The 19,469-nt window shown below is 37.4% G+C and overlaps 1 protein-coding gene across 1 annotated transcript in view; it reads left to right on the top strand.

The window, feature by feature from the left end:
* The first annotated feature begins 201 nt into the window (after positions 1-201).
* DHX15 (DEAH-box helicase 15) overlaps positions 202-19,469 on the top strand; it is a 51,168-nt gene continuing 31,900 nt past the window's right edge. The window contains exons 1-3 of the mRNA XM_068543147.1: positions 202-438; positions 6,278-6,713; positions 10,010-10,203. Of these exons, the coding sequence (XP_068399248.1) occupies positions 368-438; positions 6,278-6,713; positions 10,010-10,203 (701 nt within the window). The 5' untranslated portion in view covers positions 202-367. The remainder of the gene's footprint in view (positions 439-6,277; positions 6,714-10,009; positions 10,204-19,469) is intronic.

A 19,469-nucleotide genomic window follows, 5' to 3' on the forward strand; every position in this document is an offset into this window, starting at 1 on the left:
TGCCAACCCGCCTAGCACCCACCCAGAGGGCAGAAAACGCCTGCCAGAGGGAGGGCGGAAGAAGGGCGGAAGAAGGGCGGGTCAACGAGGCGGTGGGCGGGGCTGGAGTTCCCGCCTCCTATGCGTGTGCGCGCACCACGGACGCACGCACGCACGCACGCACAGCATACCGCGGAAGCGCGCGCGCAGGCCCAGCCTTCATCCCCGCCGCCATTTTAGCTCCTGGTTCCGGCCGCACGGTGTAGGCTGTTGTAGCGGGAGGGGTGGGGGTCCTCCAGAGTTTTGTAGCTGCTTTCGACTGCACCGATAGAGCCGCTAGGTTCTCTTTTTTTCTTCCTTCGTAACCGCCCGCTCGAAGAGTCCGAAGATGTCTAAGCGACACCGGTTGGACCTGGGGGAGGATTACCCCTCCGGCAAGAAGCGTGCGGGGACCGATGGGTAAGCCAGGCCGGGGACGCGAGGCAGGGGCTCAGGCTTTGTTGGGGTCCCGGCCGGGAGCGGGCCACGGGCCCCGACCCTTTTGTTTCCCTCTGGGCTCGGGTCACTGGCGGCGGGGCGCGGGAGAGCGGATCCTCAGGCGATCGGCCCGGCAAGGGCACGGGGAGCTGAGTGGCGCGGTGGCCGCCCGGCCCAGTCGGGAGAGCGGAGAGGCCTGTCGTGGCCAGTAGGGTGCCTCCTCCCCGGGCGGAGTCGAGCAAGAGTCACTTCGAGGGGAGCGGACGGGAGGGAACCGCGGACCTCGTGGCCTGGGCTCCTGGTAAGGCCTGGAGCCCGGGGAGAGGGTGGGGGAGGGCGCGGCGGGAGTAATCGTTTCCAAGGGCACCAGGTACTTCTCAGGCATTGGGGTCGGGGAGAGGGCCTTGGGGGGCGGCTGGGCGCCCAGCAAGGGGAGAAGCGGAGGCCGGAAAGTGAGCGAAGCGTGTGGATTCTGGTGTAGGCTGGGGTGGAGGTGCTGGGAGTAGAGTGAGGCGTGCAGACGAGGAGTTCTCGGGGGAGGGGAGAGTAGAGGGCCAGCCGGGAGAAAGGAAAACGTGGAGTATACCTGATGGGCTGGAGGGCTGGTGGTTTGGAGCCGCTGAGTTTATACTTTGGCGGGAGAGTGCGTGCCTCGGTCCATTCAAACACTTCAAAGTAGATACTAGGCAAACTTCCGCTCTCTGCCCACGCTCCCGCCATCTCCTTTATTTCCTGCTTTGGCCGAAACAGTAGTTATTGGGCATCCCCGGGATAGCAATTAGAAGGCATTCTTTTTTTCCAGTAAGTTCTTGTTTTCTGTGTCCCTCCCCCGTCCTCGTTCTTAGGTAGCTTTTGAAACAAGAAGGCCCTTTTCAAAAGTTTTTAGTGTTCACGGCAAAATATCGCCCGTCGGGAGGTTGCTTGGGAGTTGAAATAGACCACGCCCGTGGTGTTTCAGATTCCTTTCTACTTACCTTTTCTTAAAGGTGCAGAGGAATTTAACAGTTAACCTTAGCAATTGCATCAAAATCATTTCTTGTCCAGTGTGTACTTTCGTTCCTGAAGTACAGAGATTTATTTGGATAATTCAGGCAGAGCCATGAAAGTCTGAATATCTTCAATACTTTGCATAATTTTGCATTTTATTGTGTGTGTACGTGTGCAGAATCACTGTGTCAAGTCTGTATAACTTTTGTTCACTCAGAGTCCTTCCTTTCGGTTGATTGAGGTGTCTGTGTCTGGGGAGTATAAGCCAGGATAGGGTATACTTTTTGGTGGCTTTCCGTATATTGAATATGGAAAGCATAAATATATAACATTTTAATCGTGTAAATTTTTTAGTTTACAGTGTTCGATGTCAGCTTTCTCTCCCTCACGCCAACACACACAGCAGAACTTTAGCACATTTGAGCTACAAGTCACAGGCTCCTTAGAGCTGGAAGTGACTAAAGAAAGTATACTCGGCTCCACTTGAGGGATGAGAAATGGAGACCCAGAGTTGTTAAGGTGGCTTGTGCAGCCTTACAGTTTACAGGTGGATCTAGAACCTTGATCTTTTAATTTTCAGTCTTAGCCTGTTGCTTTTTCCGATACAGCACACAGACTGTGACTGTAGTTAAGCGTCATTACGGCCTATTTTAATGACATTTACAATGGGTTGGTAAAGTAGGGAACACTTGGTTCTTTGTTCCTGTGAAGCAAAAATAAATTGCTTGTCATCTGGCTAAGATGCAACTAATGCCTCTCACAGAATTCAGACTGGAAAAAAAAATAACGGGGAAGGAATGAATTCACTTACTGGTATTTGTGTGTATGTGCACCATTTAAATGCTTTTTTGGGGATTAGTGGGCCCATGATATGTACATGGGTTTGTTCCCCTTTCCTTGCAAATCCGACATCCTTAGTAAAAATGTGGACTTTTTAAGTCTGGTGGTGACCTTTTGATTCTCTTGGATATTATATATGACATCTACCTGTAAATGAACGAGAGTTCATCTTTGGAATAAAGCTCAAGTTCTGAGATGTTTTGGAGGGACATTTGTATACTCATTTGTATGTCACCTGAATGTCATTTCTGATAGAACTTTCTTTAGCAGTGGGCTTAGAGTGTTTATTAGTGCTTAGGGTTTTTTTTCCCGTATTTAATAATTTAAAAAGTTACTTTTGTTGACTGTCATGCGGTCTTGCAGATTTTTCTTTTTTTTTAAGCCCTGCTAAGTAGGAGGTGGTTTTACCTGAGAGGGTAGGCCTGTCAGTCTTGTGAACTCCACTGCCGAACATGGATGTCCCATTTTCCCCGCTACTCAGAAGGGAAGGTAATTCAGTGAGAGATTTTACTCAAATTCATGCTCCCAAACTATATATGGCTTTATTTACTTTTGCTATATTTTAAGTTTGGAAACAGGTAGAGAAGTTGAAGGTTTCTGTTACATACTGACCTTATTCCTTTTTCCACTTTTCCCACAACATTTTCTGTGTAAAATTATTAACCAAAAGACAACTTACTGTTGAAATATGGAAAAAAATTTTGAAAACAGGAACATTTTTCACTTTGATGTTAGTTTCTGATATTACTGCCTGGTAAGAGTTTTTTTGGTTAAAAGTGTGAAACATAGATAAGATAACTTACGTACAGTGTTCCCAAAACTATTTCAGGTGCTTTATAAACAGGTTTTCACTGCAGTTCTGTGATGAGGTTAAGTAACTTGCCCCAGGGAACACAAGAAATGTCCATTCATAAAGATATAAAGAAAAGGGGAAAAAATTATCAAATCTTCATCCTCATCTTTATTTAATCCCTTGATGAAAATTTTTTTAGATCTCTGCATATTTATTCACAGGTATCCTGTTTGATACCAATAGGATCTTTTAATATGTATTATTTGTGCTTTGATTTTTTAAAAATTCACCCAGAAATATGTCATAAACTGTGGAATGGATATACATTATTCTTTTCATTGGCTGCATAGTATTCCACTTGTAAAGGGGTATCATAACTTATTTAACCAATTTCCTGTTCACTGATGTTTTGGTAGTTTCCTAGTCTTACAAGTGAAAAGTGTGATGAACATCCTTATGTGTACTTATATCCCTAGAAGTCCCTGAAAGTGAGATTACCAGATTAAAAGCAATGCTTGTTTAAAATATTCTGATTTTGATAACCAATTTACATCTTCATTAGCATTTCTTTAGTCTCTGTTACTCCATGTAGAATTTTAACGTGGTATTTTAAATTTAAAAAATAAATGATAACCAATGTTTATTGGGCATTTATTATGTTCCAGGCACTACTTTAAGCACATTATATATATAACTCATTTAACCCTTGCAATACCCCACAAGAGCTTTTTATAGATGAGGAAAGAAATAAATGTGGTCATATAGTTAGCTTAAGTGCTGAGCCAGGATTGAGCTGAGATAAAATACTGAACCACGTGCTAAACAACTGTGTCCTGTTGTGTCTCTCCCTGCCAGTATTGTGGCTAAGTGATCACTGCTTTGATAATTAGTTTTTTAAGCATTATACCTCGATTAGTAAATCTTCTAAGTAACAAGCTCCTTTATAGTAAAGGTGCCTGTTTAAAAAAGAAAACATGCATGTACACAATATTCTGCATGTATTTATGAAGCAGTGGGTTTGAGGGCCCCCCCCCCCACACTGACCCTTAATTTTTATCTTCCCTTTCCTGTTGAAGGTAGATAGTTTGAATCACAGGCAATATTTCTAGGTGATTGAATTTGCTTTCTTATTTTAATCTAAGAGACTATTTTATCAATACTTCTCGCTTTGCAGATTAGTAAATTGAGGCTTATACCTTTCCAGTGGTTATGTGACTGTGACCTAGGTGCTCGTGCTCCTTTTACTCTTATATCAGAGTTAAACCCCAATTCATGGTCAGCAGTTAATCTTTGTGTCTTCAGAATGTATTTCATGCTTCCTCTGTTGCAGTTATTTTTGGTAATAAAGTTTCTGGTGAAGTAGGCGCTTGAAAAACATGCATTATTTAGACCAGATGTTCTTTAAGGATTCTTTATGTTCTATGAACTATAAAGTGTCTAGTCTTTGAATCCATTCCTGACTACAGTGCTTCTCACTTTGCTGGACATGTATCTATCCTGTTGTAAACTTATTCTCATTCACATTCTCGGGCTGTGCAAATACTTATTTAATTACAAGCACCTTAAACTGGAGCAGAATGAGAGAAGCAAAGAAAGGATGGTTGATGGTATATTGCGAAGATAGGCCAGGAAGCTTACGTTCTGAGTTATGGGACTTCATTTTGTATGCTGAGTAGGTTATCCTTTAGGTTCCTTTGATTTCTTTCTCTTTGTGCCAGATGGGATGAGAAGCTTCGATCCTAGCTTCTATGTCCTGTAATTCTGTAGAAGGGAACATTGGGTTGGGGGAAGGGAGAATCGCTTTTTATATATACATATGTGAAAAGATTATATATATGTAAAAAATATATGTGTATGAATATTTGTGTACATATAATAAGGTTTTTCTCTACTTAGACAAGTTCCTGTGGAATAGAATTATTTATTTTAGAAGGGACAATATCAAATATAATTGGTCAGCTTACCATTTTTGTAATTGGGGAACCATCCTAACTCATGCTGGGCTCAGCATTTTAGCTGTATTCTACCAAGGGGAGTAACTGTTGCCCAGCTTATGTGCCATTACATCAGAATGAATGGTCTTCCCTAGTCTGCTGCTGATAATTGGGGCATGGGAAATTTGTATGTCTTTTGTGTGTTATGGATAAGGAACAGTGACATGTTTAGCAGCTTGTGTCATGGTTCCATGTTGCCTCACTATTTCAAATCTGAGTCCAAACACCTTGTGGCACATTTGTCTGCTATAGGATTTAGTCTGAAGTAAACTAGATTAGTAAAATGAATAAGCATAGATAATTTTAAAATTCTTACTGGTTAGGGATCATCTCTAGTATCTAGAAGTAGATACTAGAATTGGCTAAATGACCTAAGATTAATATGGTGGTCATCTGCATAATTTAAACATTTTAAACAACTTAATAGTGTTCAGTGAAGCTTGTTTTTAAATGAGCTACTTTTCACTTTATGGGTGATCAAAGTATACATAGGTTTAACAAAGTACTTCCCAGTGTCTTTTACTATTGCTGTTAAGGATACATGCAAGAGTAAACAATGAAAACAAGAATAAAAAGTTTTCGTTTTCCTTATAGAGCAATAGATGCATTTTGAACAAAATTTGGAAAGTGTTAACTTAGGAAAACAAACTTGCTAATTCTTTAACTCAGAATTTTGTTCTGAATTTTGTTTGTATTACTGTAATGTGAGGTGGAATTGTCTTTGAGGCCAGAAGCAATAAAAGACTTAGTTCTTGCTAAATTTTGAACATACTTTCAGTGTGAAAATACCTTTTCATGTAACCTGAAGGAGAATCTGGGAAAGACTGATGCCATTCTCTTTTTGCCTAATTTGTCCCTACCTTTTTCCCACACTGCCCTCAGTCTTTAATTTCTAAGAAGGAAAGGATTTTACATGCAGAATGAGTTCTTGTGTTATCTCAGCTGATGGCTAAAGGTGGAAAGAGACTGTTCCTTAATAGAATTTGATGCATCATCAAGGAAGGGAAAGATGTTTATGGATTAGGCATGGAGAATCCTTGATTACAAGTTATTTTTCATTGTTTCTGATACTTCGAGTTTTATATCAGTTTATTTGGTTGTTGGACATTTACTTTCTTGTGACTATAACGCCGCTATGAACATTTTGCGTAAAATTTGGAATCTGAATTGTAAATTTTTTTTATTATTATTATTTTTTTGTTTTTAGGAAGGATCGAGATCGTGAGCGTGATCGTGAAGATCGGTCTAAAGATCGAGAACGAGAACGAGATAGAGGAGATAGAGAGCGGGAGAGGGAGAAAGAAAAGGAGAAAGAATTGCGAGCTTCCACGAATGCTATGCTTATCAGTGCTGGATTACCACCTTTAAAAGCTTCCCATTCAGCTCACTCAACCCACTCGGCACATTCAGCACATTCAACACATTCTGCTCATTCTACACACACCGGACATGCAGGGCACACATCACTTCCACAGTGCATTAATCCATTTACCAACTTACCCCATACGCCTCGATACTATGATATTCTGAAGAAACGGCTTCAGCTCCCTGTTTGGGAATACAAGGATAGGTTTACAGATATTCTGGTTAGACATCAATCCTTTGTACTTGTTGGTGAGACTGGGTCTGGTAAAACAACACAGGTGAGTTATTCAATACCACAGTCCGTACTTTATTAATGTTTACGTTTACTAAATGTTGCGTATTTGGTTCTGGTGGTTATTCTCATTGGCTGTCTGTCAGAACTTTTTGAAGCATAGCTGCTTTTTTTTTTTTTAAAAACAAGTAATGCATGGATTTTTTTTTTTTTTTAAGTACTTTATTTATTTATTTATTTATTTAATTTATGGCTGTGTTGGGTCTTCGTTTCTATGCGAGGGCTTTCTCTAGTTGCGGCAAGCGGGGGCCACTCTTCATCGCGGTGCGCGGGCCTCTCACTATGGCGGCCTCTCTTGTTGCGGAGCACAGGCTCCAGACGCGCAGGCTCAGCAATTGTGGCTCACGGGCCTAGTCGCTCCGCGGCATGTGGGATCTTCCCAGACCAGGGCTCGAACCCGTGTCCCCTGCATTGGCAGGCAGATTCTCAACCACTGCGCCACCAGGGAAGCCCCATAGCTGCTTTTATGTTTAGCAATTTTTAGTGACTTATGGGGTCGGAATCCTGTAGGGAGTACCTATTTTCCTGAGTCTCTTTGGAAAAACAGCAGTGCTGTTTTTTCCAGTTTTATTATGTAAATTATGGCAGTGATACTCTCCCACCCACTTTGAATCTGGGGTGGTACATATTTGGGGGCACAAGGTTTGTTTTCCAATGCTTGGGTGGAGAGAGCTGAACCATTGGAATGATTTTGTTTTTGTCATTTTCATTTCTTTGTTTTTGTTTTTATAATTGTTTTGAACTATGTGAATATTATTTATTCTTTTAAAAACTAGAAGAGCTAAGTAAAGTCTTTTTACTTGTGACCTCAATGCAATAGTGTCCCCGTCCTCCCCACCCCTGAACTAAACACACGTTAGTGTTGTATTAGAAATATATTTAGGATACTTCTCAAACATGGATGAGCCATTATTTACTAGGCCCATGTAATAGACGTTTAGGCTGCTTCTAATGGTTGTTTTGCATGGGCAAGTATATCTTTAGGATAAATTCTCAGAAGTAGAAATTACTGGGTCAGAAGATCGATTATAATTGTGGAACGTACAGCCAAATAGCCTTCTATAGGGAACGTATCAGTTTACCGTTCCGTGAGCATGTATGAGAGCATATGTGGGAAACCACTAGAGTGTACTACTGAACTTGAACTTTTGCAAATCTGACAGGAGAAAAACGGTATTTCAGTGTAATTTTTAATTTGCATTTTCTTGCTATGAGTGAGGTAACCATATTTTCATTTTCAGATGCTTGAGCCTGACCCATCAGAAAATTTCTTAGATTTTACAAAAATAGCAGCCCCTGGCTATTGTAGAAAATTTGGAAAATTCAGGAAAGTGTTGAAATGAATTTAATAATTACTTATCATGCAGAAATAATTGCTATGTTTCCTATGGGCCTGGTTTTCCATGTTTATGTACCTATGAACATGTTTAGGTTTGAGCATACTGCATATACAGGTTATCCTGTATGTGTATAATTTAAGTTACACAATGCCACAAATCTATCATTTTGAGTATTTCATGGAGACATTTTGAAGGCTACAGTAGCAACCCAGATTGGAGGCTTTTGTTATATAAAAGACTGAGCCTTAGTATGTTTTTTCTTTTTAAATGGAGGAAATGTAATGCTGATGTTAGAAGCTGAAACTGTTGGTTTATTTTTATCACCTTATGGAAGTTTAAAGAAATACATGAAAAGATGTAACTCTAAGCTTATTAATATTATATTTTTAATAATTATTTCATCTGGTTTATCTAGTTTGTGTAGTATTAATAGCACCCATTTAGTCAGCAATTGGGTAAAGCCAGGCACTGTGTACTTTGTATTATCTCATTTAAGTTTTTCAACAGCCATGCAAGGAAGTTGTTAATCACCATTTTACAGATGAGCAAAATGAGGCTTTGATTTATGAGAGGTTTAGTGGGTTGCCCTAGGTTACACAGTAGATATAGGTGGATTCAGTATTTAAAACTCTGTCCCTTTGTCTCATAGCCAAAGTTGTATTTATTTCATATTACTCTTCTGTGGTCTTATATGATTAACCTTATTTCAGAGATGAGTTTATTTAGTAGCAGTTAGTGGAGAAGAAGGGCAAGTGAACTCAAAACAAGATTTGTGATTTTTTGGATTAGTATTTTTTTTTTTTAAAATACTTAAGATACATGGATACCTAGGATTGCAGGGATTTGGGGGATTCAAAGGGAAACAACAGTGTAAATAGTGAATTTTACACAAATGCTTTTTCCGCATGCTCCTATTAAACTTTGACTCAAAACCATTAAGAATAGTTAGCCATTTTTTGGTTATCTTTTTGTGCCTATCAGAAAGTGAAATTCTCCAAACAAAATTGCAGAAGGAACCTAACTAAAATGTAGTAATAGTACAACTAGTATTCTTCAAATATCACTGTACAAATCCTATACCAAAAAAATGCCATGTTTCCTGTAGCATTAAAATCTGTTAGGCTTTTGGAGGCTTTGATGGAGATCCATCATGTCTTTCTTGTAGGAGTGGTTTCCAATTTAATGTAGTAAGCACTTAGATTTTTCCCATGGTTCTTTCCCAGGTAAATGAGTAGAGAACCATTAAATTAGCAGATCTCTTAGTTTCTGTTGATAATGGAACAGCCAGGAAATGCAGTGTCATCATGGCAACAACCAACTACTTATGCTTGTTGGTCTTTTTTTTTTTTTTTTTCCTTTGTTTACCCTTCATTGCCCTCCTTCAGGGAAGTGCTGTTGCTGCTTCTATAGGTCCTATTGAATTTGAGATTGATAGTTAACTAAAATTAACTTTTAAGATGTACCTAAGGTGTTGCCATTGTGCATACTTCTGAGGGGAGAAGGATAGGAGTTAGATTCCGCTGGCTTACCAAGTATGAGCTAAATTTGTAACTTAAATTGTATAGGAATTTAAGTTACAGTTTCTTAGAATATTTTTGGGAACTAACATTTGTTATGAAGTAGAATTTTCGTAAGTTGGAATTTTTCCAGTGCATAGAGAAATGCTTGGTGGTGGAACGTTGACACCATAGAGCATATTCAGCAAAGCCTCAGTGGACCTAGCTCACTGAGGAGTACAGTTATGACATATCAGTGTTATACATGACCCTTCCTCGGCTTGGAGAGCTCATGCTATTACAAGTTTAAGTCATAAGTAATAATTTGTGCTGTGCCTAAATTGAATTTTGTTTAAAATTATTAGAATGAGATAAAACACTTCATGTTAAATATACCTGATGTGCAGGCAGAGTAGAATTAATTTAAATGTGAAATTATTTGATAGATTCCACAGTGGTGTGTGGAGTACATGCGATCATTACCAGGACCCAAAAGAGGAGTTGCCTGTACCCAACCCAGGAGAGTGGCTGCAATGAGTGTGGCCCAGAGAGTTGCTGATGAAATGGATGTGATGTTGGGCCAGGAAGTTGGTTACTCCATTCGATTTGAAGACTGCAGTAGTGCAAAAACCATTCTTAAGTAAGTACTATCTTTAAAAATGAACACTTTTTTCCCCTCTGTTTTTATTTTCTGCCACCAGATAGGGGACTTTGCTAGTGGAGTCTCAAGCCATCTAACTTTAGAATAATCCAGATTAGACCTTCTTATGCTTACTAGACGACTTTTTAATATGGATTCTTTTTCTTGGTAGTAATGTATGTATAGCTGTTCAGTGGTCATTGGAGTTCAAAGGTCAGATTTTTTAGTTACTTGGTGCAATATCTTAGGTGAAATGTTGTGTCATTTAAATATGATAGAAAAGTAAAGTGATATATTTAGTAAAAGACAGTTACTTTTAGAATGAATGATGTGTGGGAAGGGGTATGATTTATTTGGGTGAGAGAGCTTTTAATGTTAACTGTACAGCTATTACCATGCATATGTTATGAGCTAAAAGGAGGAATCTTTTGTCTTGTGATATACTCTTGGAGTCTCCTCAAAGACCTCGTTCCTCTTCATTATACCATGGTACACATGATTGACAACCATGCTGAGCTTTTTTCTAACATTTTCTTTAACTTCCCTAATTTTTTATCTTCATCTTAACACTTCCATTCTGCATAAGTAGTGATGTTTGTTGCCTGATGGTAATTCTTTTGAAAATCTTCCCCTTTTTTTTAACTTCTGTTTATTCTGTGTATGTATAACACTTCAATCATTTTTTAAAAAGAATTTCCTTGTCATGATACAATCTTCTCCCTCAGGCTGTTTTTAAAAGACAATTGGGAATAAAATGTTACATGGACAGTGACATGAGTCTTTGATGGCAGAGTACATACTGTGTTATGGGGGAAACTATATATTTTACAGAAAACTTCAAATGTATGTAAAAGTAGAATAATACTGTAATAAACTCGTGTTTATTTGTCTTGCATCTTCAAACTTGGCCAATCTTATTTCATCCATATCTCAACCTTTTATATGTCCCATATAATTTGAAGTAAATCCTAGGCATCGTATACTTTCATCTGTAAATATTTCAGTGCATCTCTCGCGAAGATAAGATTTCTTGAAATGTAACTGTGATATCACAACTTAATATTTTTCCATAATCAGAACATTGTTACCCTCAAGTTTCATTTCAATTTCTTAGTTTCTTTGATATATTATTTTATTAGAACTTCAGATTGTTTCATTTTTAATAGCAGTTGAACTTAGGTGTTTACTTCAGCTCGTCTTTATGACTTTATGAGACATGTTTTTGGCTTAAACCTTAATCTTCATTGAATAAATCTTTTTAGTTTAGTGGTAGTCACATTATTGGTTGGTTGTAATTACAGTATAATTGACAAAAACACTACATAAGCAAAATCTTAACTTGCGATTTTTTTTTATTTAAGATTAGAGAATGTCAAGCAGTTGAGGATAATAAAAGGCAGATTTTACTCATCTTTAGGAGGAATAATATTCTAAAATTTGATTCAGTATACATTGAATTTTTTTTTTTTTTAAAGCCACAGTTGAGCAGGGAGAACAGAATTTGGAAATTCCGAGATGAGAAAGTTACATGCAGTGTTGGGGCAGAATGTGTGTATGTTTGTAGTAGGAAGTGGTAGGCTTTTAAAAGGTGTATGCTTGTGAAAGATTTTGGTTCAGTTAATAGGGAGTGACAAGTAACAGATTTGATAGCTGAAAATGAAAGTATCTTTGGCATTGTGATGTTTTCTTAATGGAATGGTTTCTGGAGGCTATAATGAAATTTAAAAAAACTTTAATTCTTGACAGGGTAAGCTTATTGGAATTTCTTCTAGAATCTTCTGAAGAGCTAGAAGCTAACTTAGTATTATCTTTAAGTGATATCAAATCCTATTAGTACAGGGTTAGTGGTAGTTTTAACTAAAGGAAGTGCTCCATTAAGTGCAGTGTCTTACGAATCCCTATATGTATTTTGTATAGTCATCTATCAACTCATTTCTTGAGAACCCAGTGTTCAAAACATTTAAAGCTTTAACTTAATGAGGATCGGTTACATAGTTAATTGGGTAGGAAGAGTGAATACATCAGACAACTATCAGTACCCTCCATAAACTATTTTCATATATAGATATAAAATGCTTATGTATCTACTGTGTAGCCAGAAGAAGCCTTTAATTTTCACCATAGAAGGATGGTAAAGAGGACTAACTTATAAAGATTCTGTCTCAGGAGCTGAGAACTTAACCATGTCCTTCCTGATTCATTGTGTATACTGAACAAATACATGTTTACTAATTAAATAAGTTTGAGAGTACTTTAGCCTAATTATATCTTTAAATCATCTTTATACAGATTAATGGTCCAAAGATAGTTTCTTCAGTGTTTGGGACACATATATGTCTAGGTTCTAGGTTTAATATTGTGCTATTTTAGAGGGTTGGATCTAGTGTAAATTAGTGCACAGTATGTTAGACTAGCCTTAAATAGCTATCTAGTCCCAGTAGACAGGTTACTTTTCAAAACCACCACTGCTAAATGGTTTTTATATTTTGTTTGTTGTGTTTGCCTGCTCCCATCTTTTTTTTTTTTTTTTTCCCTCCCTGAAGTATTTCTTTTGCAGTATATTTATGTTCCTTTGGACATCTTGGAATGCACATTATTGGGAGGGGTACCTCATGAGGTAGCTATAAGAGCAGAATAGTCAGAAAGATTTAAGTTGCCAAATTTGTAATGAGTCAGTGAAAAATATCTTAATTCATTTTAATGTTAGGAAGAGGTTGATAACAGTTTTGCACAGGATTTTAAGCACTTTGTACTTGGACTTGTAACAAATTTTAAGAAATCCATTCTTCATTCTTTGTGAAGGAGCTGATAACTTTTAAGGGAATAGAGCAGTTTAGTAGTCTTGAACTTTTGGGAAAACATCATAATATTTAAGTTGTTAATTTAATAGCTAATTTCACTGTTATTTTAGGTGGTATGCTTCCTTTTTGTTTTTTTTTCCCTCAAACTGCCTAATTACTGAGAGATTGTGATATTGAGGGAATCCGGTAATTTACACAAGTAATGCTTAGTCATTCATTCAGTCAGTTAATAATTGAGTACCTTCTGTGTGTTGGGCAGTGCTAGGTATAGTAGTAAATCTGGTTCCTGTCTACATAAAGCAAATAAAAAAGTAAATATAAAATTTTAAATTATGATTAGGCTCTGAAAGAGAATTTTGGAGTGTATATGAAAGCATCATTTGAGAATTCAGTTGAGACTAGAAAAGAGAAGGCAGAATTTTAAGGCAAGGACTGAACTAAAAGTAATGGTTTGCCAGGAGTAGGGATTGGGGTACAGAGAAGCAGATCTTTCTAGGCACATGGAACATCATTTTTAAAAACTTATTTTCTGAAGGGGAAAAAAAATCATACTTTTTACTTGAAGGCACTGTAGTCTGCATATTATTTAAAGTATCCAACTCATTTGTGTGAATCAGCATTTCCATGGCAGATGGCTTTTGAGATATTTCAGGACTGGTTTGTAGACAGTATGGATGATCAAAGATTGTTTTTTTTTTGTTTTTTGGTTTTTTCCTTGCCTAATTAGAACATAAACCCTTTGGGAAGAGAGTTTGTGTCTGTATCTGTAGACATGTCTTGTGCATGAATCCTTTAAAAAAAAAAAATTCTGAGGACACGGAAGGGGCAGCAGAGGAGTGTGAAAATTTGTCACTACAATGTAGACTAAGGGTGAATCTTAAATATAATCATGGAAAGGGTAGAATTTTCATGGAAAGACATTTTCCCTGATTCGTTTAAACTTGTCTTGGTGGAAAAGGTATAGTGATTTGATGTACATAATTTGCCTTTTATTCTGAGTCTTTTGCTTTTGGGTATCAGATTCATTTCAACTTGGGGATGTCACAAGACTAAGAATTCAACCCAGGATAATGTTGATGAAGCAGAAAGTGTTGCAGCTCTTTATTGGAGGACACATGCTTTTAGCTCTGTATGACTGTGCACTATCCTGAGATGTTTATCTTTTATATAACTTCAGGACAAGATGCTAGAAGATCAAGGAAAGTTAAAAGACAGGACATAGCTGAAATTTAATTAAGTGACGGGGAGAAATAAAGCCTTGGGTTTTAAGGTGTGGTAAGCCCTTTGTAAAACTTGAGGGAGAGAAGTTTTGAGCAAACCAGCCAAAGAAGTGCTTTTCCACGGAACATGGATCGGAAACTTGCGGAATTTTTTAATCTCCAAAAGACAGTCTAGGTAAGAAGATGAAAGAGAATCCAAAAATATTTAACAAATATAAGAACTCAGTAAAATAGAATATCTAAGGTTGACCCTTGGGGAGGATTTACCAGATATTGCCATAGCAAATTCTTTGGGACCCCTGGAAACAACAGTTCGAAGCACCAGCTGCATAAGGACTACTTAGAGATTCCAGAGTGGGTTTCCAGCAAGACAGTCTTGTTCTAAAAAGTTGACTTGAGAAGAGAAGCAAAAGGAAAGAGATTGTAGAGCACAGACTCTAGGATTGCAGTGCCTGAGTTGTGTCCTAGCTCTGCCACTTATTATCTGTGATTTTGGCCACGTAATTAACCTCCCCTGAGCTTAGTGCTTTTTCAGAAGATGGAACTGATAATAACAACTACATCTTAGGGTTGTTCTCAGATCACATGTGTAATTTGTGTGTAGCCCATGGAGTAATTCCTGTTACCCAGCAAGTGCTAAGTCAACATTTCTACTCTTGCTGCTGCTGACAGTGGTGGTAGATTTCCAGTTTGAGAAATTATTGGATCTTATTAACCAGTTAACCCGGTTAATTTAAAACAGACTTATAAAACCAATTTAATAAAGTTCCTTTTAATACAACAATTGAATTACAATTTGGGGGTTTTAGCTTGAATTAAACATTGACGTTACTTGTCAATATGAAATTAATGAATGAATCCAAATATTATTTTAGGACTGGAGCTAAGATGTGGAAACAGATATCTGGTCATTAATTATACAAACATCAATTATAAACTACTTTATTGAACATCTGTTATATGGTAGGCTTTGTTCTAATTCAAGTGTAGCACTGAAGTTAGGGAAAGGCAGTTTTAGTGGATCTTTAGAAAGGGGTGGGAATAAAGAGTAAATGTGGCTAGTTACCACTGAAGCAGTTCCTGTCATAGAGACTAAAAAATCACTGTTGTCACCTTAGAATTAAAATTCTGTTGACTTTTGTTAATTCATAGAAAGCTAACTTGATTTCCTAAAGGTCTGCATATAGTATTACATTTGACCCTTGTGTTTATACTTAGGCACTCGCAAGGGATTAGTTATAGAAGTCTCTTTTGTTTACAATGCCAACATCTTTAAAAACACCAAGTAGGGGGCTTCCCTGGTGGTCCAATGGTTAAGACTCCGTACTCCCAGTGTAGGGGGCACGGGTTCGATCCCTGGTCAGGGAACTAGATCCGCATGCTGCAACTAAAGATCTTGCATGCTGCAACTAAGACCTGGCGCAGCCAAATAAATTTAAAAAAAAACACTAAGTAGAACCTCCACATTGATCCTAGCTTTGTAACTTCTGTTGTGAAGATGGGAGAATATTTCCTTCAAAAGTTATGAAAATTTGCAGAATAGGCAGTATATTTTGAAAAAAATGATTTAGTTTCCTTATTTTTCTATTGTTAATTTCTTTTGCTTGATTAGATCTCTAACTCTGAAACACATACCAAATGTATTTTGGCTGTTTGCCAAAATAAAGCTGTATTCTTTGGCTGCTGATCTTCAGCATTTCAGTTAATAACTATGAGGCTATATACTTGATAAGTGGGATTTGATGTTTTCTGTTTGGCTTTTTTGGTCCATTTTTTAAAAATTAATTAATTTGGCTGCGTCGGGTCTTAGTTGGGGCACGTGGGATCTTTTGTTGCATCACACGAGCTTCTCTCTGATTGCCGTGCGAGGGCTCAGTTCTGGCACGTGGGCTCTCTAGTTGTGTGTGGGCTCTAGCGTGAGAGGGCTCAGAAGTTGTGGCGGGCGGGCTTAGATGCCCTGCAGTGGCATGTGGGATCTTAGTTCCCCGACCAGGGATCGAACCCATGTCCCCTGCATTGGAAGGTGGATTCTTAACCACTGGACCACCAGGGGAGTCCCTGTCCATTTTTTTGATATTAGAATTGCATTAAAACATTGTAGATTGCAAATTTTTCCGAGTACTGTATAGTACCTTTCCATGTGACTGTTTACATCTAATAGTGATTTGTTCTCATTGTAACCGATATCATGCTGAATATAGTGTTGTGTAAGATTAGTGTTGCTCATAATGGGTAATGCTTTTGCTAAGAATATGTCAAACTGAACTTGAGCCTGTATAAATCTTTATCCCTTTACCAGTGAAAAGATCATTATGTATATAAAGGAACTGAGCTAGTGTTGTTGGCTCTTTTCTGACTTGGTTGGGGAGGTAAGCTATGAAGCAATTAAGAAGGTAGTTTGAATGTCACATGAATTGTGTAGATGATTTCACAGAAGAGGTGGTATTTCATCTGAGCTGAGAAGGATGGAGAGACTTAAATGGGCAAATTAACTAGGTAGATAAGCTAGATTTTAAGTAGAGTAGAAGTTCCCATGCTGCTTTGGTTCACAGCATGCTTAACGTCAGGAGTTTTTTCATGACACCCTAGGCCTAAAGAAATAACTCAGAATTCTTGTTTATTTAGTAGTTTAGTTCTAAGAAGTATTTATGTTCTAACAACTTAATAGCCCATTAAACAAATATTGGACACTGAAAGAAAAAACTCAGTCATTATTTCATTCTTAACCACCATTATTTACTAATGTGATGTCTGCGGAATCAGATTGGATGCTTCCACCTTTACTTTTCTACACAGTAAACTTAGATTGTGCTTTAGTGGATTGTATGTGAGCTGTCCTTTAGGAGATCTTAATATTGAACAACCAGATGTCTTGCTTTTTTAAATGGCTGTGTTCTTGTGGATCAGGTTTGTGAAGTTGTCTAAATAAATTCATAGAACTGAGACATACAGTGCTAGCTATTTTGGACATGCACAGAAGACTTTCTTAAGTTAGTGATGAGTCCAGAAATAGCCAGGTCACTTGAAAGAGGTAAAAAACTTCATTTTTTAAACTGACTTCTATATACTTAAAATGTATGATCAACTTTTTTTGTGTACATGGCATACAGAAGTACTGACATTGGAAAAAAATTGTTTTGATGGATGAAGGTATTTGATAACTTTATCAGTAGCTCTTTAATAAGTATAATAGCATTCACTGTGAGCATGTTTAAAAATTGTTTGCTTTTTTTTTGGTAATCAACCATTTCATAGTGTTGGCATTGTGAAGGAAGGGTAGGGTGTTTAGACTCACCATATTTGCTGGTGAAAAGAACAATATTTTATAAAATCACTGTACTATATGTAGTTCTGTCTTCTAATATTATTCCTGATAAATGCAAACTGTTTTAGCTTTGTTATTTTTCTGTTCCTTACTATTGTCATTAAAAAATTATTCTACCAATAGGGGCTTTAAACAAAAATAGGTTATGTGGTAGGAAAGTGTGTAAGTACTTCTTTTAGTCACTGTCTCTTTCAGAAGTCTTGATCCATTATAACTTTGAAGAAATTACCACACACAAACCTGTTTGTGTAGGCATTTTAACATGGGTAGCTTTTCTTTAATAGAGACACATATGTCACTTGACTGGATTGTAGTGGGTTAATCTAAAAACAGTGGTAAATAGAAAATTTATGAAAACGTTAAACATTTTATTTTAGCTTAAAACCTATACATTCGTCAATCTGTTAATGTAGGACCAACACATTTCCTTGAATATGGGCCCTTTGGAGTTCCATTACTTAGTAAATTGTCTAGTTCTAAAGGTGGGATCTAAACCTCAAACACTTGCAACATACACAGGTGTTGCTTTTCTGGAATTTAAGAGAGTTCAGTCTTTTGGAATTCTGGAATTCCAGACACCTTTCACTCTTCTGTAGTTATCTCACACATTTGATAGCTTTTGTGTGTGTGATTTATCTTTTTCAAGCTTTTCTGGAGCATACAACTTAGGATACATACATACAACTCTCTTTTCTGTTCTAAAAGTTGATCATCATGTCACATATGATTATGTTGACCCAACTGGCAGGGACAAAAGTGTAGTTATACTACAGTATGTTTGTAGAGTAAGGGTGGTTTTCCCAAGGATTCATTCATTAGGTGGAGGTTAGTTAAGAGTGTAGCGTAGAGTTCTACTGTATTGAATACTTACCAAGTACCAGGCAGTTGGTGCAGTTAGGTGTTTTATATACATTGTTTTATTTAATTTAAACAGTAGCTACCATATTCTCATTTTTCAAATGGAGTGTTAGAGAAGTTGAACTTGTTCAAGGTTGAACACCAGTAAGAAAGCAGGGACTTGATCAAGGTTTGTCTTGCAACAAGGATGTGTTCTTAACCACTGTATGTGTTGTTATTCCTCTCCATCCTCATTCTTCATCTCTCCATATAGTTATGTGTAAGTATTTGTAAAGCAGTAAATCTAATTACTCAGAATTAACAGGGCCTGTCATTTATACTAAATACTCTTTGAAGCAGATACCAGGAATTTCTTTGGGTCATGCTGAGACAAATTTTGGATCCTCTAAAAACATAGTTTTGATTTACATGCATATTTAATCATGCCAGGATAAAGCCTATACTTTGAAAGGTAACCAAAACCCTAACAGTATTGGAAAAGCACTGTGTAACTAGGATTTTCAGAACAGATTAATTCAGAGTTTATAGTAGGGCTGGTTCAAGATGTATGGCTGCTGATTTTATTTATATTTATCTTGGAGATTGTTGTAGAACAATAAACAAAGTTGCCTTATTCTTTTTAATGGCTGCATAGTTTAATTTTTCTGATGGACACTCAAACTTACAGTTTTTGTTATTAAAATCGGTTGCTGCCCTAGGTACTCCCTTACAATCTTGCACACACATTTTTTCACACATGTGTACAGGTGAGTATATCTGTGAAATGAGTTTCTTAAAAATGAAACTGGTTGGATCAAAGGGTGTGTTTCATTTTATTAACTGTGGCCAGATTTCCCTTCACAGAGATTTTATCTACTCAGACCAGTAAGGGATGAGCAGATGAGCGTCAGTTTCTATGCCCTTGCCAACACTTTGTTGTGGAACTTTTTGTTTTTTATCTTTGTCAGTATTGTAAGTGAAAAATAGAATCTCATTATGGTTTTAATTTGCATTTCTTTTGTATGAAATTGAGCATCTTTACATGTATTTATGAGCCATTTGTATTTCTTTTTGGAATCTGAG

This window comes from Eschrichtius robustus, chromosome 4, assembly GCF_028021215.1.
Source record: "Eschrichtius robustus isolate mEscRob2 chromosome 4, mEscRob2.pri, whole genome shotgun sequence".
Lineage (NCBI taxonomy): Eukaryota > Metazoa > Chordata > Mammalia > Artiodactyla > Eschrichtiidae > Eschrichtius > Eschrichtius robustus.